This window comes from Phoenix dactylifera, chromosome 15 (assembly GCF_051530095.1).
Source record: "Phoenix dactylifera cultivar Ajwa chromosome 15, Ajwa_hap1_PhDact_Kaust_v1.1, whole genome shotgun sequence".
Lineage (NCBI taxonomy): Eukaryota > Viridiplantae > Streptophyta > Magnoliopsida > Arecales > Arecaceae > Phoenix > Phoenix dactylifera.
Genome location: NC_143204.1, coordinates 14,097,014 through 14,122,235, shown reverse-complemented (window position 1 = coordinate 14,122,235; position 25,222 = coordinate 14,097,014). Strand labels below are relative to the sequence as shown.

Genomic DNA, 25,222 nt, shown 5'->3' with positions numbered 1-25,222 from the left:
GGGGGGGTTGGGGGGCGGCCCATAGCTTTTTCTAAGACCAGCAGAAGTGTATCTTGAAATTTTACAATGAGCCAACTGCCCTTTTGGCGTGAATGAAAATGAACCAACAACATTCATCTAAGCTTATTTTTTACCTAAATTCCGACTAATATTTATATCTAGATAGAATATATAAAAAATAGATATAAACATGAATAGATAAATATTTATTCATATCAAAATATTCGATTCTATTTATAATTCTATTTAATTTTATATAGAATTTTTAATTTTTTTTTACAAATATATATAATCATATTAACATGCTATTAATTTGAATTAGAATCAACTTAATAACATTTTTGATTTTATGATCATAAATTTAATTATCCGATTTATATCCATAATTATATCTATATTTTCAGTATCTAATTTGCATCCGCATTCGTTTAAAACAAATATAAATTTTAATTTTTGAATCTGACTAATATCTATATCCGTATTTTTATTTGTCAAATAAATTAAATATAGATATAAATATAATGGTATTCATTCCATATCCGATTCGGTTTCGGCCCTACCTCTTGGTTTGCTTTTTTGGAAGAAAAAAAAATAGATTTAGTAAACCAATCTTGAGTAAATTCTATGTAATTAGTCACATGTATCGCCATCCAGTATGCTCTTTTTTTTTTGGTAAATCAGATTTCGTAAACCATGTAAAGTACATCTTATGTGATTAGCTGTATATGTTGTCATTTAGTCTGTAGCACTGTTAGCTTCTTTATAGATGTGTGTCATTTCATAAAACTAAAAATTTGATTCCATTTCTCTAACAATCCTGTCTCAAAGGATGGATGCTAACCTATGAAGATATTGAGATACAAAACCATCTAATAAGAATCCTCCTCTAAAATGATAAGATAAGCTTTAAAAATTTTATTACATATAACATACCTTTCCATGCAACGTACAATTCTGTCATAAGAACTATAATGTCAAACAATCTAACACCTCCTGTTACCATAAATGCACCACTCGTATTTCTAATAATAAAACTTGTTCCACCAGAATCACCTCGATTTAAAACAATACCATCAAAGTTAACTTTGAGAGAACTAGGAGATGGTGGCTCCCAAATAAATAGAACATTTACAAAATCGTAGAATCTGCAAATTGAGAGCTACAATTTTTTCTAGTTATCAAGGACACCTCTAGGGCAGTTGCATTAATGGATTGCTATACCTAACTAACTGCTTTTATGACGATTAGTTTGGGACTCTAAACATTACTTTGAAAAATTAAATCATTTTAGCCAACCTAATATTGTAAGTAATATAAGCCATCAAAACAACATCTTTACTCCGGTTACCTCTAATGTATCTCTCATTATTGGACTGGAGAAAGATGTCAAGAGAAAAGATTGGGATGGTACATCAGAAATAGGGGACTGTCTCCATATCTAGGTCACAAACCTGTAGTGTAAAGTAATATGAGAAATAGATTCCTCTATATCATGATATAAGTTATAATGATTTGGGATATGAAAACCATGCTGGTGTAAAATGCCACGACATTAAAATTGATTCCAAGCTATCTTTCACGTAAACATAGTAACTCTAGGATGAACACCAATTCTCCAAATCCAACCAATACTTTTAGTTGATAGGGCTTCTAGCTTAAAGTATTTGTGTAAATCCGCAACTTTAACCACCAAACTAGATGAAGGCTCCCATCCCAATCTATCTGCAGTTTTTCCGCTCGGTATAGGAATAGAAAGAATTTTATCCACCAATACTGCCATAAGATCTTTAACTTCAAGATTTTATGGTGATCTACATCAACTGAAATAGGCCACTGCAATAGGAATGGATGAAATCCATGAATTCTGAACCACATCTAGAGATGTCCCATTACCCACAATGCATCTACGATTAGATAAAATCAATGGAACAATCTTGTTTTGCTCCTCTAGCTAGTGTAGTTTTATTTTAGTGTACAGAAGCTCCCACATTCTCTCATGTTATTTCAACAACAAATTTTACCCATTTTCACGTATACGGCTCTTCTATCTCACTTTATTTGTCAATGGGATATAAGATTTAGCTCACTATTATATTATTAAACAAAATAAATTTCATAGAAGAAAGTTGAATAACTTGCGAAAAACTCTCTCATTGGGCTCTTAATGGCGGGTGACAATCTCGACAATGTTAGATATGAGCTACCCAATGACGCATCCAATGAAAAGTTGCACATCCGCCTTTCCATGTGAGATTTACGTGTACTTAAATATTTGTTGTTTTTCCTCTAAGTTGTAATGAACCTTTGTCTTAATCAGTAACCTTTCTTTGAGTGACTTTTCTTTTTTCTAAAGTTTGTCTTAAGGAGTCCATATATTCCTTACATGATATATCTTGGTAGAATTTTTTCATATAACTTTAAACCAAACCATTTTTAAAAAATGAGGAAATTGTAATAAATTATTGTTCCTTTCAAACCATGCTAAAATTACATAAAACCGTATTCAAATTTGTATTACATTAAATGAAAATGAGTAGTCTACAAAAGCAAATCTTATTTGCATTACAACTCCTCAAGATATCCCACGAAGAGTCAATAGCAAAACCTAAATATCCATCATAAGAGACACAAATTGCAAGGCTATTATCCATTGTTTAGTAAGGTAAGAGCACCATAAACTTTTAAATCAAACTTAATCCCATGCCTCTCATTATAAACATACTTCAATTTTAATAAGTAGCTTGTCTGGATAGTTTGGGAAGATTAACTCACTGAAAGAAAAATGTAGATGCATTAATTTTCACTGTATTTTTCTTTCCAACAAACCTCTTTTATCGCAAGCATCAAGTGCTAAAAATACTATTAACAATGGCTTAGAAGGGATTATCATATTTGACTTAGACAAGATTTTATGTACACATCTATAGCCTAGTCGATCAGCATGTTCGTATAGATCGCTCACTGAAATTTTGGTGATCATCGCTATTTTGATGTGCATGCATGAGAGAAAGAGAGAGACTTTAGAATGCAGCTAGTATAGTTTTTTTCTCTTTTGTTTGAATTATAATCCTTGGCAAGTTAGGATGTTAGTTCTATCTCCAATGCTCCAAAGTAAGCAAGTGATAGATATGGCAAATCTTGAGAGGCTAACCCTCCCTCTTGTGTTGTTTAGCTAAGATTTTTTTTTTTTTTTTTTTTTTTTTTGAGGGGGGAGAGGGTCTTTTCCGAGTGCCTAGTATAGAAGGCGACTCAGTCAGCAATCTTATTCACCTTTCAGCATACATTCACAGTCGGAAAAGGCATCACACTCTCTCATCAGTTACTAGATGTCGCCTAGAAGTGGATAAACTCCCTCATATTTTTCGCATGCCTCTTTTTTTTTTTTTTTTTAAAGACCGGCTACTAGATTTGCAGGAAGATCCACACTTGGTATTATGGCCTTGGACAATACTGCTATGTGAAGTCGGTTTCCTTCGTATATTCACGGAAGCCAACCAGCTACAAGAAAAATGTAGCTTGAGGCAAATTTCAACTTGCGTGTCTTCATGGCCCTTTGCCCGCGGAAGCTTCTCGACTCATTTTCTCCATCGCCGTGGACTCCACGCGGCGTTCTCATTACATGTCACACACAAGTGAGTGCGTGGAAGGACAGCTGATTGGGTCCATGAACGCGGTGGTGATGGTGATGTTTACGTCATCCAGCTCACTATGGTTATGGTCAGACATCAAGGAAGTCGCATCCGTTGATGGATTGATAAGGTTATGATTAGACATCATGGAAGTCACGTCTAGTGAAATAAAACATTAATAATGAATTAGAATGCTTAGAAAAATAAGCTATATGAGCTGCTTTCTGTTTTTTTTCTAAATTTGTTTGGTTAATTGAAAATTTTGTTTTTACTAAAATATTTTTTTCCTTGAAAAATTGAGTTAACATATTTATATATGATTGAACATCTATTTTTTAAAAATATATATATATAATACTTATTATATTTTTTAATAAAAAATGACTTTTCTATTGAAAGTTTAAGCATGATTTTAAAAAAAATTATTCTCAATTTACAACCAATGAAAATTAGACTTTTTCTATTATATATATATATATATTTTATAAAATGTAGGAATCCTATTTTTATAAAAAAACTATTTTTTATTTTTTAAAAAATTTAACTAAATATAAAATATTTTTTATTTTTCTATCGACTATATTTTTTTTTCTCGCAAATCCAATGAGGCACCCTTCTATTTTTTAATAAAAGGATGAAAGGATTTCACACGTCACAGCGAAATGAGTCTGGAGGTAGTAAATATGATACACATGTTTACTCAAAGCTTAAGCTTTAATGAAGTTCATCCAGTCAAAAATCAACACAAGGATGTAATAATTTTATCAAGTAGGATTCACACAATGGTCAAAGAGGATTATTTAGTGGTTTGGTCATACGGCAATCACCAACTTTTCCTCTTCTAATGCCAATATAATTATTTATTTTATTCAAGGATAAATTATAGGGAAAGATCTGTAGCTATTCGAGTAGAGAATTAGATCCTATGGTTGTAAAAAATGAAATGGAAAATAGAATCTGTAGAAGATGCAGAGTTTGGGGGCTGACTTCGAATAATAAAATTGTGTACTCCAAACAACTAGCTAGATAGGCCACATCTAGTGGAACATTTTCTTTCAAAAAAAAAAAAAATTCTAAGAAGGCAAGTTGAACAAAATCCAATTAACTCTTATTGATAGAATGAAAGAAAAAATACATTCAGAAGAATACCTAGAAAATATTATTATTTGCATATGTGCATATCAAGGGTATCAAACTTGAATTGGTGCTAAACAATGGCTGTGTTATCAGAAAATACTTGGATCGGTGCAGTTTAGTTGCCAGAAATTTTTGCCTTCAAATTCCATAGCAAATGGCTCCAGATGGAAGATGTCTGATATCTTAAGAGAATTACACTCCTAGTAAAGTTGTTAATAGATTTGAGCAGCTCGAGCTTGATTCAACCTCAATTGTGTGCAAACTCAAATTAAGCTTGGTTCGACCAACTGCAATTGAGTCAAGCTTGAACCTAGTTCGCAGGCTTCAAATTACTTTCAAGCCATGTTTGAAAATAACCCAGTTCGATTCGATTAAGCTAGGCTTAATGAAGCTTTAAATTAGTAAAGTGCATTGTAAATCATATTAGTTATCATATGATCAACCATTAGATCCAGTCCAATAGCCGACTTTTGAATCAAACTTGAAGTGCGTGTAAGTTGCGCTATATGCTTGACACAAACTTGAATTCAGCTCAATTAATACTATCAAGCCACTAAAAGTAGGCTTATATTCGGCTTATTTCACATTAGGCTTGGCTAGATGACAAGCTTGACCTCAACACTTAAGCTTGAAATCATTTCAAGCCATGCTTTGTTAGATAGAAGATCGATCCAGCTCCATTGATTTATACTCCTAACTATTAGTTGGATGGTCCATCTTGTCGACCTTGTCAATAAGATGCTAGTCAAGAATAGTATCAGACATCTTGTATTACTAACATAATATTACAATAATATAGTATTACTAATATAAAATATTATTATTCTTTTAGTGCTATAACAAAGTATTAGAATATATTATATATATCATGATATATTATGATTATCATTATTATTATTACCATATAATAATACGATACTTATTATAATAAATATTTAAATATTTACATAATAATAAATAAAAAGTTATTGTAGTATCTATATTTACAATTTGCATGTATAATATTTTATTTTGATAATAATTTATTTACAATAATAATAACATTTTCTGTTGTTAAAGGCACATAATGTCATATATTAAGATATTTCTAATATAGTAGTCATATTATGATTACAATATTGATTATCATACTATATTAATATTTGCAAAAATTGATTGAAATATAAGATAAAAAATAATATATGAACATATGGTATTATATTATGGAATAGATTATTACAGTATATTATTAAATGATATATTAATAATAACTTAACATAAATAATAAGATTGTGTTCTAATATATTTTATTAAGATATATGGTATATATTTATAGTGTAATGATGTTTTATTTAATATTAGTATAGTATTAAACATATTAATTGTGGAGTGATTGATTAAAACCCTATTTCATTTTGATGAGCTCAAAGCATTAGAGTATATATGTTGTTTACTAATGAATTCAATTGAGTGTTTCAGTGAAAATCTTGTCTAAGTGTCTCAAGACTTGGTTCATAATATTTTGGATAAGTTAAGAAGTCAGTTTGAACCAAAGTCTGAGACTCGAGTCGACTCCAGAGTATTACGAGTCGACTCCAAGCGTATCAGGATCACTGGCACGGGCTCGAGTCGACTCCTGACCATTACGAGTCGACTCCAACTGAGAACAGACAGACAAACAGAAAGCATCAACTCAAAATCTGTCAGCGAGTCGACTCCTGAAGTGCGCGAGTCGACTCCGATGTTTACCGAGTCGACTCCGGAGAAGTATGAGTCGACTCCAAGGAGTTACAGGCAGAAAAGTCAGAGAGCGGCTTTCGACCCTGAGATTCGAGTCGACTCCTGTGGAACGCGAGTCGACTCCGATGGTTGGCAGGTCGACTCCAAAGATAGTGAGAGTCGACTCTCAGCAGTACACAAGGCAAAAGTCAGAGAGCGTTTTTCGGACTCTGAGATTCGAGTCGACTCCCGCATTGCACGAGTTGACTCCGAGACACCGCGACCCCAAAGAAGACAGAAGACCAATTTGCTGTCTCTGAGATTCGAGTCGACTCCCAGACAGCTCGAGTCGACTCCAAGGCAGCGCTTCATTAAAAACACAGAAGACTAAGTTTCGGAAACTGAGAGCCGAGTCGACTCCGGAACAGTTCGAGTCGACTCCAAGACTGGACGAGCCAAAAGACAGTAGATCGAGAGTTCGGGCTCTGAGCGCCGAGTCGACTCCCAGGATTATCGAGTCGACTCGAGTGGACCAAGTTCAAAAATAGATCCACGGACTCCATGGGATGAGCCGACTCCGAAAATGCCAAGTCAGCTCCAGAAGTTGGCGAGTCGACTCCAGATCAAGTCGAGTCGACTCCCAGTCGAAGAGGCGACTTTAATTCAAATCCGGAACAGTTGCCGAGTCGACTCCAGAAAAGCATGAGTCGACTCCCGCTACAGCCGAGTCGACTCCTGATCGCGTGAGTCGACTCCAACCACCAACGGACATATTGTCAGGCTGTGCAGAGTGTGCAGAACGGGCAGAAAAAGGTCTCTAACGGCTAGTTTCCGTGGGGGATGGCTTAAATAGCCACAGAAGACTGTAGCAAGGTAGAGAACAACCATTCCACTCAAAGTAATCAAGCTTTCAATCTCTGCAACCTGGTTTTCAACGGAAAAGAGGGAAGAGCAACATTAACTACATCCACCTACTTCTTCCCAACATTGAAAGAGATCTCCTCCTGCATTCAAGTCGACCAGACATTCAAGAGGAGACCCGAAGTTCAAGAAGGCCTACTCTACTCCAACTCAAACGTGTTTGAGGGCTTCTAACTTCTCTTTTGTTTATATTGTTATTTATCTGCTTTTGAGAAGCTCTGTTTTTCTGTTACTCCTTTTTACTTCCATCTTGTCTTTGCTTGGTTTAATCGGGGGATTGAATCAAGGGTATTGAGGTTGGTTGGTGAGCCGAGTGTAAAACCAACGTGTAAGGGTTCGATTGTGATCCCGGGAAAACAATCGGGTTGGTTCTAGTCGGTGAGCCTGGGAAAACCGACCGAGTTCGTTGTGAGCTCGTAAAACAACAAGTTTGGTTGTGAGCTTGGAAAACAACCGGCTGTAATCCAAGGGGTTATAGTGAATTCCCAAGTGAGACTTGGGGAGTGGACGTAGGAGCAAGGGTTAGCTCCGAACCACTATAAAACATTGTGTTTGTGATTGTTTGTCTCTCTCTATCTCTCGCATTTCATTCACCGCACATAGAAACTAATTAATCATCTCGCAAAAGCATTAATTAGTTATCCACAAAAGTTTTAATAGCCAAATTATTTTAAAACCCAATTCACCCCCCCTCTTGGGTTGTCTATCTGGGCAACATTAATATTATCACATACGATAGATTATAACATGTCAAGGGTACTTTACTCTTTTCAAGAAAAATTAGACAGCAAATTCCAAGTTTTAGCTTATTTTAAAATCTTGACAATAAAAAAAGGGGCATTTACATGAATATCTATATCACCAAGCATAGCTTTTCCTATCATAGGCCACCTCAGGGGTTAGGTTAGATTTTTCTTTTTTTAGGGGGTGTTGGTGGGGGGTTGTTTTTGTGATGTATGTTCAAATATTTTTATGCCCAACACTTGAACTGAAGTGACAAGGGTTCCCAACTTGCACAACAAGATGAAGAATTCAGGTTGACAACGTTCCCCGAATCCAATAATGACCCATCAAGAACTACAAACGCCGGCATCCAAGTAGGGTTGTCGATTGAAGCGGCTCGAGAGAAGCTTGAATCAAGCTTGATTTAAGGCTAAATGCGCTGAGCTTGAACCAACAAAATAAGCTCGAAATTAACTACAAGCCGAGCCAGAAATTGATTTAGCTCGGGCTTGAAATAGTGCTCAAATATATTTAAATTATATATAAACAATAGATGATTGAATTAACATTTTAATTGATGCATTTTCTAATCGTTGGATCAATTAAATGCTAACCGAACCTTAAACTACGCTTGAATTCTAAGAATTGATATTTCATTTAAGCTTAAGCTTTATTTAATCTTAAACTGATTTCAGCTTGATTTTGGATTATCAAATTGATCAAATAAGCTCGTGTTCAGCTCGGTTCAAAATTAAACTCAAAATAACAATAAATGAATCAACTTGATCTTAGAATTCAAGTTTGAAATTAATTTCAGATCAAGCTCAATCAAATCCATGTATGCTTAGTCAAGCTCGACTCGATTACACCTCTACACCCGAGTGCCGCCTGGGCTTATTATTCAAACATCCGCTAAGCTGCATTAACACCAGATCAAACAGATGACCCTTCAAAGGCCAGCATGAAATGCACCTGGATCTTAAGGATTGCCATCACAAATGTTGCTGTCATGTTCTCAAATGACCCATCTGCGACAAAGTCTTGGTAAACTAAAGGCATGAGCATAGGAAGTCATGGCACGGGAGAGAAGAAGAAACACCCACAATTCAAAGTGGGCACAAAATTATCTGGATGTTACTGACTTAGTCATGTTCTTGACGTGTAAAACTGAACGAAGCATGGCTCGGAATGCCGTAAAGGTCGACTTCAACCATAATGTAGTTTTCCAGGTGCAACATCATGGATCCCTCTCCCATGATTTAGTAGCAAGGCTTACTGTGAGGATCCACTTGGCATGTTTAGTCCCACATCGTTTGTTCTCCAATGTAGATCTTGACTACTTATCAGGATCAAGAATTGAAATAATACATTCTAGCTAGCATTTTTTGGTGAGATCTTGGATTGTTACAAATGAAATCAAAGCCGATCCGATTCATGACCTATGTGGGCTAGAGAACACTGCAACATGGGTCTATTTAAGCTGACCACAAACTGATTGTGGTATTTATGATTGAATTTAAATAGATTTAGATCCTTAACTTAGCGAGGATGCCAAGATTTAAATGAGGAGAGTATGTGAGGATCCGTGTGGGCATGTTTAGTCCCATATCGATAATTCGCTAGATAAATCTTAAGTACTTGTACAGAATCAAGGAGCTTAATAATATCTTCTAGCCTAACCTTATTAATAAAACCAATTCTAAACACTTTTTTTTTTAAAGAGAGATAGAGAGAGGAAGAGAGCTACTCGCTGCAAATTGTCCAAGTCTAAGTTAACAGAAATTCACCACCCAAAATGCTGACCTTGGAACCTCTTGTTAGGAGGAGGGGGTGTAATATTAGGGTATTGCCCAATTCATATGATATATATATATATATATATATATATATATATATATATATATATATATATATATATATATATATATATATATATATATATATATATATATATATATATATATATATATCTGGCTAAGTGATTTTTAAGATGGAATTATTGAAAAAGCAATACTTTAACACAATTACCCACTTCATTCATCCACTTGAACTAAAGACAGAAGTGTATGTTATCAAAAAAAAAACAAACAAAAAGTGCAGCCATTCAGCATTCAACAAATTAAAGTTTGGTATAGGATACAGTTTTGTGCTATGTAACTTAGAGATTTTAGGATGTTATCGAAAATTCTGTTTTGAGACTACCGTTCTAGTAATTTGAATATATATACATGCATTCACGATGAATACAGTCTTGTATGAAAAGTTTAAAACAAATTTAGCATATATGTATACTTTATTGTGTGCAAATACACATTTGTCATGTATACCTTGTTGTATACATTTATTTATCTATACATGTGTATATGTATTTATTTGAAAATTTTTAAACAACCTTGTAGTGAGAATGACATGGCTGCAATATAGTTAGAGTGCTCTCTATCTCTAGGAAGTAGAATGACATGGCTGCTTATTTGGCTAGGATTGGAGCTCCCCCCTGCATGTGTAGAATAATTACATATGGCTCCAGTGTTTTGGTAGTTTAGCTTCTGATTTTGTATATGTGTATGAAGTTTTAATCCTTTTAATTCATGGATCAGCAGGATGACTTCTCAGTGACTTTTTTTTGTTAAGTTTGAAAGAATGGCCAAATTGGCAGAAGAGAGAGGCCTGGCACTTTCTAGGCAGACCATAAAGGGTTAGATCTACAGCATTAAAACTTTGCAGCCCAAAGTAGATCCAATATCTGAAAAATTGGAAAGATTGGCTTCTCTCTCTTGATTGACTGAAGGAGACTGAGCTTCCAAATAGAGAGAAGGAAGAAAAAAAGAGAGCCTCTGCAAAGACAAACCCCACGCATCAAGATTCAAGACGAACTAGGTGCAGAAGAGGAGATGGGAAGCTGGAAATCAAATGTTCCAATCTAGCCTTACACTTTCTGACTATGATTTATTATTAGAGGACTCCATTAAAACCCAGCCCAACTAGTTTTGGTCCCTACAACTGAGACACAGTACATGCAGGCCAGGTTTGTGTATCGAAGGTTGGATTAATCCCTGAATCAAGAAGCACGGCATATAACTTTAGCCGTATGAGTTATGTGGGTTGGATCGGGCTACCTGTTTAATAAATAGATCGGATTTAGATCCGAAATTTTAATCTGTTTAATAAATAGGTTGGGTTTGGATTGATCAATTTTGGATCCGATCTATATCCAAACTGATCCGTATTTGACCCGACCCAACCTGATTGCTACACCTAAAGGAGATTGATGTGTTCGTAGGAATAGGCCATCGATTCAAAGGAGTAGATCCCAGCCAAGCATCATTCACAATGTCAACTTTTGATCCATCACCAACAAGCCATTGAAATGAAAAGTGCAGCACCGAAAAGGCACCCGAGATAGCCTACCAAATTCTGAAAGAATTCCTCCCAGTATTATGGTGAGCTTCCTTGGCCCCTTAAAGCCATATTTTGAGGCAACCAGTTTAGCCCACAACATCTCAGGATTAAGCACCAAATTATACGGAGAACGGGCAAGAAAGGCCAATCGTCTCACCCTGAGTCCAAGGCCACCAAATATTTAGGTCTACACAAATCCTCCCAAGTGCCCAAATTATGAGCCCAGAAGCAAGATTTAAATATCCTTTGGATTTTATCAATTAGAGCTAAAGGAAGCACACAACTAGTTAATACATAAACCGGAACAAAGGATCAAACTAATTTAAAAGCAGAACCAATCTACCTGCCTAAGATAAGTGCTGCCACTTCAGACCATTCAGCTTACCATTTAATTTGTCAATAAGGTAGTTGAATTCCTCAGCTTTGAGGCTCTTTCCAGCCACCAGTGTACCAAGATAGGTAGAAGTCCTTGAAAAGCCACATGCAAAATGGATGTAATTCTATTTTGCAACACCTGATTTGTCTTGCGCTAAATAATATCAGTGACTTTTCGACATTCACATGTTGTCCCGACTGTTGACAATAGCCAATCACATTTCTCAACAGAGTCCTAGCATTTTGAACAGTAGCCCTAACAGTCAAGAGAAGATCATCTGCAAATATTCGATGCGAAAGCCGGATCCCATCTCTACCCGGTTCATAAGCTTTCAATCCACCCTAAAGGATTGCTTGATGCAATGATCTTGGTAGAGGAGAATGGAGAAAGAGGGCAACCTTATCGAAGACCCGGGGTAGAGGAGAACCATTACCAAACACTGAAAAAGATGGATTGAAGACACATGGAACCCAACGTGCCTCAAGATATCTAATAAAAACAACCAATTCATTCTGTCATAGGCCCTTTCCATGTCAGCCTTTATCGTTATCAGAGCATAACCTCTTAGGCAACAAAAATGTTGTCATTAATCAATTTCCCAACCATAAAAGCACCTTGCTCTGAGGACCCCAACATAGGCATAAAAATTTTTCATCCTATCAACCACCATCTTGGCCACCACTTTGTAAAGAACATTGCACAAACTAATTGCTCTGTAATCTTTTGGTTCTTGGTCATTGGTTTACTAGGGACTAGGACTACGTAGGTTTGCTTCCAATCTCCTAACATAGACCTTGAAATGAAAACCTACTCCACTGTAGCCCATATTGTCAGTTTTAATGATTGACCAAAAAGCTTTATAAAACCCATCAGAGCCCGGGCCCTTTTTTTTTTATCCCATATTTTTTATAGCACTCTCAGCAGCAGACACTCCACTTACAAGGAGGTCACAGTATTTTTTCATAGTAAATAAAGCAATGATATGGAAGCAAGAGGGGTGTATTTATTTTATTAATTAGGTAGCAGACTGGTGGACCAAGGTTGACGCAGAGGCGATGGAAATTGGCATTATCATAGTAGGGATGCGGACAACAGAGGCACCAACCAAGGGAGCTCCTCTTCTTCCATGTTCAGCTTGTTTTTATAGGAATAATAAAGGCATTAGAGGCACTAGCTATTGCACACAAGCCACAAAAATGTTACGCCGACATTAGGCATTTTATGTTATAAGTAAAACTATTCTTAGATGGTCAATTCGCTAGCTAAAGATCTTAATTAGCATGGTGGGAGGAAACATTAGGCTAAAGTGCACGTATGTCGGCAGAAATCGGGATAAAACTACATGTACACAATTTTTAATTGACTCAGCCAAAATTCTACCCTAGTTTAACTTATTTCATATCTGAACCATCTTAGGCTATAAATATGTTGGGCTAAGTGTGAATTAAGTTTTAGGTAAGTTGTGCAGACCAAGCTTAATTTAGATCACACTTCTCTATCTAGCTAATTGACCCTAAGCACCTAATCACTAGTGCAACTAGAGTGTGAGTGGGTCCAATTGGCATTCTTTATAAGTTCAGTGCTCCATCTAGTGTTTTGGTTTCCATATATCTTTGATCAGTAGGTGAAACAGACTTGTATGCAGGAGCAGGCAGAGCAACTATGTTGGTGCCCCACAATCAGCAAAGATTATCAAGAAAATATTTTTCTTTTAGCAAACAAGGACACCTGCTTAGGTTTTTTCCTACTCAGATATCCTGTGCCTTTATGCAGTGAAAACTTGACACAAGCAATGCTGGAATACATATAAGAGAGTATTTGATGGATGGTTAGGATCCCTTCTAAGTTAAAATAAAAAGAAAGGATTTTTCCTCCTCTGCATGCACAATGTATGCGTGTGTTTTTTTATGGGAGGTGTCATAACTTTTGGTTTGAGAAGGTTTAGTTTCTATTTCTTTTATAGTTCTGGTGGTAAATATCTCCATTTGTATGCAAGCCTTCTACCTGTTAAACTTAAAAAGTTTTTGATTGGCTAGTTATTAATTATAAGCTCTTAACACCAAGGATCCCAGGGTTTTTTTTTTAAAAAAGTCAGCCAGTCCCTTAGGGCTGTCCTTTATGTGGTCAGGTGAGTGAATTTGCTATCATCTTCTTCTCCCAGGTGGTTCCTTGGGAAATATCTTAAATAAATTTCTTTCCAAAACTCATTGTGTTATGCCGACTTTTACTTGATCCATGGATATCTACTTGATTTTTTACATCATCTGGTTAATTAAGATGGTATCGAAGCTAAAATTTTCCAGAGTTTTACAAGTCTAAATCCTTTTTACCAAGCCAATTATTTATTTAATTAGCCCAATTGCCATCTTGCCCTTGTTACATGCATCAAATCTAAAATTTTCTGGTTGATTCATTTCCTATCAGTTAGAAGCTACTGGAGAATAATGGCTAATTAACAAACTGTACTCATGCGTTTTGTAAAACAAAATAGATGATCCTGATAATATTGACTATTTGTTTACTTAATCTTGGATTACAGCTACTCCTGACCTCAATGGTACATAGATTACTATCATTATTTACAAAGTAGGAATTTGAGTTATTTTAGTTTTAAGCCATATAGAACTTTGATAGGTGATATTGCAAACATTTCATCATATACTTGCTTTTAAGTCCCTACCATAGTAAGCTTGACTTAAATAGGAACAAGTTAAAAGAAAAGTTTTGCATTTTTTTTTGGAAAGTCCTTTTTACTCACTAGTCTTCTTAGAGATAAATGAAAATACAAAAGCCAAGGTTTTACTAAGATCCCTTCATGACAAAGGGTTTTATTTTTGAGAGGAACTGAAAATTTTGGCTTGCTTCATTTGGTTCATATCATGCAACCTCTTATATCTTATACTTTATTATTCCACTTAGGGCTCGTTTGGTTCGCGGAAAACATTTTTCTTTGTAGGAATATGATTTCTGGAAAACAAATTTCCACGAAGAGGATGCCTAGGAAAGTACTTTTGGCATGTTTGATTGACCATAGGAAAGTAACAAATTTCCAAAGTACTTATGTTTGGTTGGCCATCCACTTTCTTGGAAAAGTTATGTATAATTCCTATTATGCCCTTAATAAAATTAGGTCTTTAATACCTCTTTAATGCTTGTTTAATGCTAAAGGGTCTTTTTGGGAAAAATAAAAATAAAGTGATTCCCGCCTCTCATGGAAAAGACTTTTCCATGAAATGTGGGAATCATATTCCCATGGGTATACAACTTTCACATCTCTCTCCTTTGAAAACTCCAACCAAACAAGGGGCATCTCATTACTTTCCCGTTGACCACACTTTCCCCCCTTCTTTTTTCGCGAACCAAACGAGCCCTTAAGGAAGTCCTATCGAGAAAAAAAAACATTGTAAATAATTGAACAGAAATAGCATAGCAAACATAAGCGAAAATGCATGTTTGTGGATGCTAAAAAAATAGTGTTTGTTTAGCACAATCACCTATCCTTTACATCTCAAGTGATTTTATAACTAGCCAGTCAAATTAAAATTATATAGGTCAAATTTGCATAACTCTTGTTATGATAAATATATGATAAATAGATACACCTTTCTATAGGTCCTCCATGAATGTTTACAAAATATATGATAAACAGTATTAAGATGCACAATAAAAATATTCAGTCAAACAAGTCTAGGCATACAACTTTCATGTAAAGGATATGCACCTCCTTCTATTTGTTGCACATATTATCTATAAAAGTTAATATGCATACATCATAATAGGATTTACACTCATTTACACAGAAAAGATACAATTAAAAAACAAATCTAGCTATGCAATCAAAAGAGGAGTTTTTAAAATACAATAATAATAATATTTATTGTGTACCTTTCTACATCAGCTGTGCACATTAACCTTCATGGTCAGACTTAGTTGTTTAATAAATAACCTGCAACTTTATGTTGAAGTTACGTACTAGACTTGTTTTGACTGCGCAACAAACTAAATTAACTATTTTCATTATCTTGAATAGAAAATCTGTGCAATTTTATAGTAGTCTAAACATATTTATATAAAAATCATTTTCTATAGCAGTTGTGTGGTTAGAGAAATAAATTTAGGCATGCAATCAAAACAGGAATTCCACAATTACATGCATTGCATTGCATAAATTTGTACTATTTATTGTGTGCTTTACATGCCAACAATGCTTGTTAGCTTTCACAGATCGTAATTTTTCGCAACTTTCAAATATGATAGCAGAAAAAAAATGCCCTAGAAACTAGCCAACTTGCTCTATCGATTCGTATAGATCATCCATGAAGGTTAATATGCATATGTGACCTATGAAAACATAAAATTGCTACTCTCCCATTCCAGTTGTATGGCTGGACTTGTTTCTATGACCAACCAAGTGCAATATAGAAGCGTGCAACTTTTTTATAAGCATCCCCAAGTCTTCCCACCAAATTATGTGCATAGTCCATGAAGGTTGATGGGCAAAACTAAATTAGAAGGATGGGCCACCAAAAATGCTACATTTACCAAGTTGCACAGATCATAATTGGAGGTTAATGTGCTAGCTAGTATTATAAAGTAGTACAATTAGCAGTAGTATTAAGGTGTCCAATGAAATATAGACAACTTGCGCAACTCCCTCTATGACATAGGTTGAGTCATAATATAATTAAAACAACTATCTAGGATTGAGTATGAAATAAATTTTGAATGGATAGAGAGACAAAAGTGTTTCACGAGCTTAATTTTGATTGGTAGCTTAATGACAAACTTTGTAAGAAAAGCCACGCCCGCGGCAAATATATCTGTTAGAGGTCCTCTTTTTCACTATAGCATCTACAAGGCGTCCATCCACGCGGTGTGTCGGGTTTCTTTCCACCAGACCTCCTGTCGTTTGGCGAGCACTAGAAGCCAATGCCTTATTTCATGTCATGACTTTAAGTACATGTGAATCCTTCGGTTCGCAGGGAAAAATAATAATAATTAATAAAAAACAATAAAATATTTTTTTATTTAGTTAGAGTTTTTTAAAAAATAAAAAATATTATTTTTATAAAAATAAAATTTTTATATTGTATGAAAAAAATTATGAGAACATGAGATAGCTACTTTTCTACGTGTTGAGGATTGAATTTTTTTTCTCCAAAAATATTCATAAACCAACAAAATTCATGTCTAAAATATTTTTTTATTAAAAATATAATAGATATTTATATAACTTTTTCAATCAAACGTAAGCTACTTTAGATGTGCTATTTTTCCATAATCAGCCAAACATACTAAAATTATTTTTTTAAATATCATATTTTTTTGTAAACCGAACCATAGAACGACAAAAATAGGAAGTGCGAATGAGACCCGGGGGACCCTTTGTCCCCCTTAGTTCTTTTCAGGCTTCATCACCAGCAATAAGTTATAACATTTACCATAGTTTCATTCTCCCTTTCTCTTTTACACAAAGTTATAACTACATAAAAAAACCAACTTATTTCACATCATTTTTATTTTTTGTTTTTAAAATAAAATTGTAGAAATAGTGAAAAATGCTTGATACCATTATTTTTATTTTTTAATTATATTTTATTTAAAAAGAATAAAAATAAAATATTTTTATTTTTACTGTTTAAAAATAAAAAACTCATATTTTTTACTAATCTTCATGATTGCCATCATTTTCATCATTATTATCTACGGTTGATTTTGCCATTATCACCATCATTTCGATAATTAATATTGCCTCCAAATCTATCATTATTATTGCCACAAATATATTATTGATATTTCACCATCACTGCTATAATTAGTATTGACCCCAACTCACTATATTATTAATATTCTTGCTATCACTATTGCCCGTTGCCATAGCACTAAAATTCTCTGTCCATTGCCATTACCATCATCATCATGATGGTAACATCTAATGTTGCAGTCTGAATTATCATTTTTATATTTAAAAATAATTAGCTATCAAACTAAACATATTTTTTTAAAAAAATTTTAAAATAATATAAAAAATTATTTTTTTATTTTTGAAGATGAGACAAGATGAAAATAATCCCTTAGCAGACCAACCACCTGACATCGTGCGCATTTAGTGCCGTTTTCCAGCATTTAATATTTATTTTTGTATTTAATCAAAGAAGATAAATGTCTTCCTCCTGCCGCATGACTCGTATATATCTGGATCTTCTAAGATGTCACATCCTTTTTTTAAAAATTTTTCCGTGTACGGTTTCCTGATGTGTAAATCAACAGCCACACGTTACACCTACCACTTCACCGCTACTTCTCTCTCTCTCTCTCTCTCTCTCTGTCTCTGTGCGAGCTACCAACCAACCATTTCTATTTTCTCTATAAATCTGCCCCCCTCCAGATCTTGATGTCCTCGCCCCTCCTTGGAACCGTTAATGAATTATTTTTTAAATTTTTTTTAAAGAAAAAGAAGCCAAACCGAGAAAGCTTACGCATAAAAAAAATCGGGAGGAAATCCGCAGAATTCTCGATGCTACGCCTGCGCTCCGCCTCGCTCCCATTTATAGCCGCCGTGGACCGCAGCGAACGCGCGCCGTTTCCCTCCCCGCGCCCGCCGGCGACCCCGTGAGGAGATGTTCTCGCTCGCCGTTCCGACCGCCCTCCGGCCGCCGCCCATGCTGGGGCTCTCACCCCACCTGGACCCTGCCGGCCGGTTCCGGCGGAGCATTGGGCTGGTGGCCGCCCGGCCCTGCCTCCTCCCCCCGATCCTCGCCGTGTCTCCGGGCAAAGAGACGACCGAGACCGTCGATCTGCACTCCGCCGAAGCCTCCAATGGCTCCGTTTTGGGTACCTTGATTCCGTTTCCTTCCAAGGACTGCTAATAGTTTGCGGATTTTTTCGAGGAGTTCTCCCATTTGTGCTTTTGCTTACTGGTGGTAGTGCTCCATTTGCTTAAATTTTGTCGGTTTTACGTCTAAATTGCGCTGTGAATGTTGAAAGATTGGTTCTTGAATATTCCAAGGAATTCTCAAATTGTGTCAACTTCCGGTCTTTCTCATCCTTTTTGTGATTTTGAGAAGTGCTGCAGTTGGTTTAATTTGTCGAATTTTATGTTTAAATTGGGATGGGGATGATGAAAGATTCGTTCTTGGAGGTTTGGTGGATGTGACCATCAGGTTCATTATCTTACTGTACGAGTTGATGGATCTTTTCCTCGTTTGATGACTCCCCTTAGGCTGGTATGGGAGCCTCTTGAATGTCTTTTTACCTCATGTGTGGGTTTGGGACCCTTTTTATGGGCTCGTGGGACCTTGGCACAGAGAATGGTATGGGACAGAAGGGAAGATAAAGGTGAAGAGAATTAAAGAAATGATACTCATTGCCCTCATGAAGTTTGTAGCGGATAATGTAAAGTTAATGATGTGTGGAAGTAGAAAAATTACATGTTGTTCGATTCTTTTTAGAACCTTGACCACTTTTCTTGGAATCTTGACCAGTTTGTGCTTCACATCAAATTTCAAATCTCTTATGACTTAGCCTCTGCGGCATATCTCTTACCTGGTTTTTGTTCTTGATGAATCTAGGGAAAAAGAACCTTGTGATGTCAACTGTTGGGAATTCGACAAACATCTTATGGCATGAATGTCCAGTTGGGAAGCTTGAAAGGCAGAAGTTGCTCAAGCAGAAGGGATGTGTCATATGGATCACAGGTCTTAGTGGTTCAGGTTTGAAACTTTCTTAGTTGCCTCTTGCTTCTTTTATGAGCTTCAGTTAAATTTTCACTGTTGCTGTCTTCTTGTTTCTATGCATACTGTCTCTGGCTATGATGCACCTTAGATCTGAATATTTTGCATGTAGTTTTTTTTTTCTTTTTAAATTAATAACTTTTATATCCATTAAATTACATGTAATTATTCAAATATTTTAAATCAGTTATTTGGATGCTTACTCTCTTTGAGATCCTATTTGGCTACCTAGCTTAACTTAACTAAGGCTATATCGGAGTTTGGTTTGCTTCTTAGCTGTAAGCTTTTCAGGCATGTTGATTTCTTATAAGTTGTTTGCTTAGTTTTATTTTCAGTTTGCGCAGATCTTATTGCATTCAAATGCGCGAACTATTTACTACATTTTTACTATCTATTTTCATGTTCAGTTGTTCACGCAAAGATTGTCTCTTCTAACAGGGTTTATATCTGTTATTGTCATTTCGACGTGATTCTGAGTTAATATAACAATTGATGACATTATTCACCTTTAGAAGTTAAAAAAAAAATGTCATCACAAATAAACTAGAAACTTAGTAAAAAGAAAAATCATCATAGATAAACTAGAAACTCGCCATACATCGTTACTTTCCGAAGGCAGATACTCCTTAATTGAACTATATCCTAGTTACCTATTATTTGTGCCTAGTAGTACAAACCCATCAGAAAGAACAACTAACTGCATCAAATATGAGGATAGTGATGCTGATGATCTTTCGACTTGATTTACTACAAGGCCAATTTTTTTTAATTAAATAAAAAGTTTGGACTACTTCATATCATGCATGCGCTTTTCATGCCTGAGACAAAATAGTGCTGCACATTCAAAGCACGAAAAAGTACATATTTTTTGTGAATTCAAACACTTAAATTCCATTAAAAAAATAATTTAAAATACTTATTCTAATTTTAGATTTGGTAGAAACAGTCAAAGATAAGCCATACCTTAAAACTAAATAATATTTTAGTGTCACACTCCATGAACCCTCACAGGTAATCAAGTTGCTTGTGAACATCAATATAAGATATTTTCAGGACCATATTAACATCTTCACCACAAAAAAATGGCAGTATTAAGTAAACAAAATCTTGGTGGTGTTAGAAAGTTTGATCTACCAAACACCAGTTGTTCTTACATGTATCTGCCATGTATTGACTGAATTGTATCATTCTAGTCAAGGTGTGCTAATATACAAGTAAAAATGGCTAACAGTATGTTGATATATGTTTACATTTGACCTTGAAGATAAAGTTTTTTTTCTAAACTTGTTCTGATGTGTAGCTATCAGAAAATACTTCCAACAAACCCTCTCCAAAGGCTGATTCATGGTCTGGAGGAAAGCCTTTTTCTACTAAACTTTTCTCTTTCTTTTTTCAAAGAAAGTTTTTTTTCTACTAACTTCAACTAGCATTTCCATAAATGAGATAATCGGTTGTAGACATAATTATCCTTAGAAAAGATGATCACGAGTTATTATATGTTTTTATGGGAAATGATTTTTTGCATCTGTTTTTTTCTATTGAATAAAAGGACAACTACTTCTATTCTTTCTCTTAATAGGGTTCTAACACACTGTGTAAAGTTGATTCTTGTGCAGAAGTATGTATAAATAAACATTTTTAATATGTTCATTCATATTTCAGACACATTTTACCCAGCAGGGAACCTTAATATAAAACATTTAGAAGTTCTGTTTCATATCCATTTTTGTTCAGCATTTTGTACTTGGCAAATATGGACCTTTATTATCTAACATGGTATTGTGAGTACATATCTTAAACCTTCGATATATTATCAATGAGTGTGAGCATCAAAGAAAGCAAATCAGGATGAAAATGGGAAACTGCAACAAAATAGAATTGCTGCTGCTCATTTCTAAAGGAGGAGATTGTGAAACTTTATCTGCTAGGGCACGACATTACCACAAAATTACTTTGGTCATTTCTTAATTCATATGCTCCTACCTACGATGCTGTCAGGTTCTTTCGCATTTCGCATTTGCTAGTAAGATCCATATTATCCCTAATTTAGCTGTGACAAAGTTTGGACCATGCCTCCCACAAAATTTCATGCATAATGTACCCTTCAAGCGCATAGCATTGAAAATGAAGATCTTGCACAAACCTTGATTTAGAAAGTACTACCTGCGTGCTTTTGCTTACATTATCAATATCAGTGTACCCTAGGAACCTTCAATACTATCATGCTGATCCTTGTGTCAAATGTTTCGAAATTCAATTGGTTGTACATGGCTAAAAGATAATCATTTAACTGTCAAGCCTTTTCTGAATAAGTGCGATCCATTTTATGAATTCTCGTAGATTAGAAATTTGAAGGACCTATACAATAAGAGAAACGGAAATAAAAAAAAAATATGCTTTTCCATCACTGATTATGACATAAGTGGTGTAGACTAGTATATTTTTGTTAATTTATGAAACATGATTGCTTCTTGACCTTTGTTTCTTTCTTCATGTGACTCTTCTTCTGGTTAGATGTACGTTATATGAGAGGTGCTTAAATTCCTTGCTACCCTATCCACATGATTCTGTACATGTGTAGGAAGTATATCTTAAAACTTTTGATTCAGCTGCAAGAGCAGGCAAACATGGGAGCCATAGGTGGGATCTAAGAGGCCATTGATTCTGTAAAGTCAAGAGTCTCAGAGTACCACAAACCATTTTTCAAATGTCTGGGATATTTTGCACTTGGATGTGGTTGAATACAAAAACGTAACTCAATTACAATTAGTTTTTCAGGAACCCATTATTTTCTTTTGAAAAATAATAATCAGTTTGCAAGTTAGATGTTGCTTACTGGATCATGTCCAGAAGGACATGTAATGGTGATTCCTAGTTGTTCCAATTTTCTTAATCAAGTGTCTGTGAATGGGTATCATTGTATACAGCCTGCACAATTGTCAGTTATCTTAAGCCTGTTCTGCTTGTCTTTTGCAGTAGTAAATATATATATGTATGTAATTAAATTGTCTTAGCTGCAAAAAAAAATCCTTTTCCAATTTCTCTTGTATTTAATCATGCATTCGTACTTCAGGCAAAAGCACGATGGCATGTTCACTGAGTCGAGAGTTGCACAGCAGAGGATACCTGGCATATGTCCTTGATGGTGACAATCTTAGACATGGGTTAAACCGAGATCTTAGTTTCAAAGCAGAAGACCGTGCAGAAAATATACGCAGAGTTGGTAAGTGCTTTTGGAAATTTTTTATGTTATTTCTTGCTGTTAACAAACACAATTTTTAGTCAAAGTCAAAAAGTGTTTTGCAAATTTAAGTTTTCATCCAGTTGCTAACCAGTTTTTATGATCTACTTCTAGGATTTCTTCTCCAGTTGTGTTTCTTAAATATTCAGCATTCTTTCTATATGAGCAGTGCACAGTTAAATTTTGAGAGGTTGATACAGAAATACTATTTTGTACCAATCATTTCTAAGTTTCCTTGCAATCTTTTTATAGGTGAAGTAGCAAAGCTCTTTGCAGATGCTGGTATTATATGCATAGCTAGCTTGATATCTCCATACAGAAGAGATCGTGATGCCTGCCGTGCTCTACTGCCAGATTCTACATTTATTGAGGTAAATACTTCTATTAAAATATTTTTTTCACCTCCTCAATATTTGATTCCTGCCATCATGAATGCTTTATGGACAAGCATAAGTTATTCAGGTATTCATGAATATTCCTCTAGAAGTTTGTGAAGCAAGGGATCCAAAAGGCCTGTACAAACTTGCACGTGCAGGAAAGATCAAAGGTATGCACTATAAATTGATTAGGTTATTGATCTGAGGTCTTGTAGGTGATGCCTGATAACTGGTATATTCTCTTCATTTTCTCATAGAAACATGGCAAACATGGCTCCAAAAAAACAGCCTATTTTTCCCTGTATGTAGTGATGTTTAAAGTTTATTTTGTGAAACTGCAGGTTTTACTGGGATAGATGATCCATATGAGCCACCCTGGGATTGTGAGGTGAGTCATGAACTTTTATGATCGAAAGGAGAATTTTCTGTGGTCATTATATGTACATGTGTGTGTGTGTGTGTGTGTGTGTGTGTGTGGCTAACAATTACTTAACTGCCATAAGTGCCACGACGATGGTATCTAACAAACAGAATGCAGGATAAAATATTTCAACTCTTTGTTCATCTTGCTCTAGCCATTTTCCTTCTGCATGCTTGCAAAAAATTCAGTGTTGGGTGAATAAATTAATTACTAAGGAGGAATATATGCTTTTATTATGATAGTTTGGAGATACTAAAGTGTATTTGATAGTTGATCATTGGGAAAGGATAGTCAATCGAGTATATATTAGGAAATTTACTTATGGTCAACAGATGTATCGGGAGTTTGACAGGGTGACTTGTCCATTAGTTTCTTAAGATGGATCTGCAGGCATTGGTATCTCCAACCTGAAGATGGTTTCAAATGAACTTCCCCTTGCCACTTCAACCTCAAGTATTTGTATTTCATTTAATTTCTATATCATTTGTATGTGTTTGCCTTTTCTTTTCATTTTCTACACTGGTCCAATCATTCTTCTCTTTCATCCTTTGAAACTATCAGTCCATCTTCAGATCCCTCTTTTTTCACTGCATATTCCATTTTTCTTGGCATGGACAACTGACTCTTGTCTCTTCTCTCAACACCTCGATCGATACATTTAATGCACCCCTCTTAAGTTAATTTATTGCTGGTAAAGGAAGACAAACGAAAGAAGTGAACCATCCAAAAATAGGTCTGTTTATCAAATTACATATAATAGGATAAATCCACAATCATATGATATAATAGGATAAATGTATAATCATAACAGGGATCACAGAAGTCTGTGCTTTTCGCTAGCTAACAATGGATGTTGGTTTATTATGGCCATCTATGTGTCTATGTGTCCTCTCATGTACATAGCATGTGCCCTACACTAGTCAGAATGTAAAAGATCTTTTTTGGATGCATGTGTCAAATATCCCTGTGCACATTCTTATTCAGTATGATAAATATATTTGCCATTGTTGCACCATCATAGCATATCTATTGATGTAGGTAGCATTGAAATTATAGTATCTTCTTTTCAGATAGTAATAGAACCGAAAGATGGGGAGTGTCCTCCTCCAGTAGCCATGGCTGAGCAAGTAATATCATACCTCAACAACAATGGCTTCCTCCAGGAACAACTGTGATTGTTTTCTGTCCACAACTCGTGGAACCATTCAAAGCTGTTTTTGGCTGCATAAGTGTATTCTCTGTCATTGGAATTCTAGACTCCAATAAGGCACAAGAAGCAACTACTGCCTGCCTGCAGTTGCCTTGTAGCAATATGCATTTGTTCAGATGTAATTGCATTCGCCATTAGCTCGCCAGATCAGTTTGCAGCTCGCAGACTTCAGCATGGTATTTGTGTTTGTAGGCTCTGCCCTGTCTTAGTGTATAAGAGTTTCCCCAGTTCAATTTCTTCAGGATATGCTGTATCAGAATTGGTATGTATTATCATGTGTACCAGTATGCAAGGGTATGTAAGCATTGGATGTTTGTGTTGGAATGAAGAGGCAATAATTGTTGCTTCTTGTCCCCA

At 35.3% G+C, this 25,222-nt stretch overlaps 1 protein-coding gene across 1 annotated transcript; it reads left to right on the top strand.

The window, feature by feature from the left end:
- Positions 1-18,176: 18,176 nt before the first annotated feature.
- On the top strand, positions 18,177-25,222 carry LOC103720754 (adenylyl-sulfate kinase 3-like). The gene is made up of 7 exons (XM_008810619.6): positions 18,177-18,717; positions 19,455-19,595; positions 22,690-22,839; positions 23,110-23,228; positions 23,320-23,404; positions 23,576-23,622; positions 24,726-25,222. The coding sequence occupies exons 1-7, from the start codon at positions 18,504-18,506 to the stop codon at positions 24,828-24,830; spliced, it is 861 nt and encodes a 286-aa protein (XP_008808841.3). The 5' UTR covers positions 18,177-18,503; the 3' UTR covers positions 24,831-25,222.

Coding starts and splice junctions, on each gene's coding strand:
- LOC103720754 (XM_008810619.6), top strand. CDS start 18,504: ATGTTCTCGCTCGCCGTTCCGACCGCCCTCCGGCCGCCGCCCATGCTG. Junction 23,405..23,575: donor ACGTGCAGGAAAGATCAAAG/GTATGCACTATA, acceptor GTGAAACTGCAG/GTTTTACTGGGATAGATGAT. Junction 23,623..24,725: donor AGCCACCCTGGGATTGTGAG/GTGAGTCATGAA, acceptor TCTTCTTTTCAG/ATAGTAATAGAACCGAAAGA.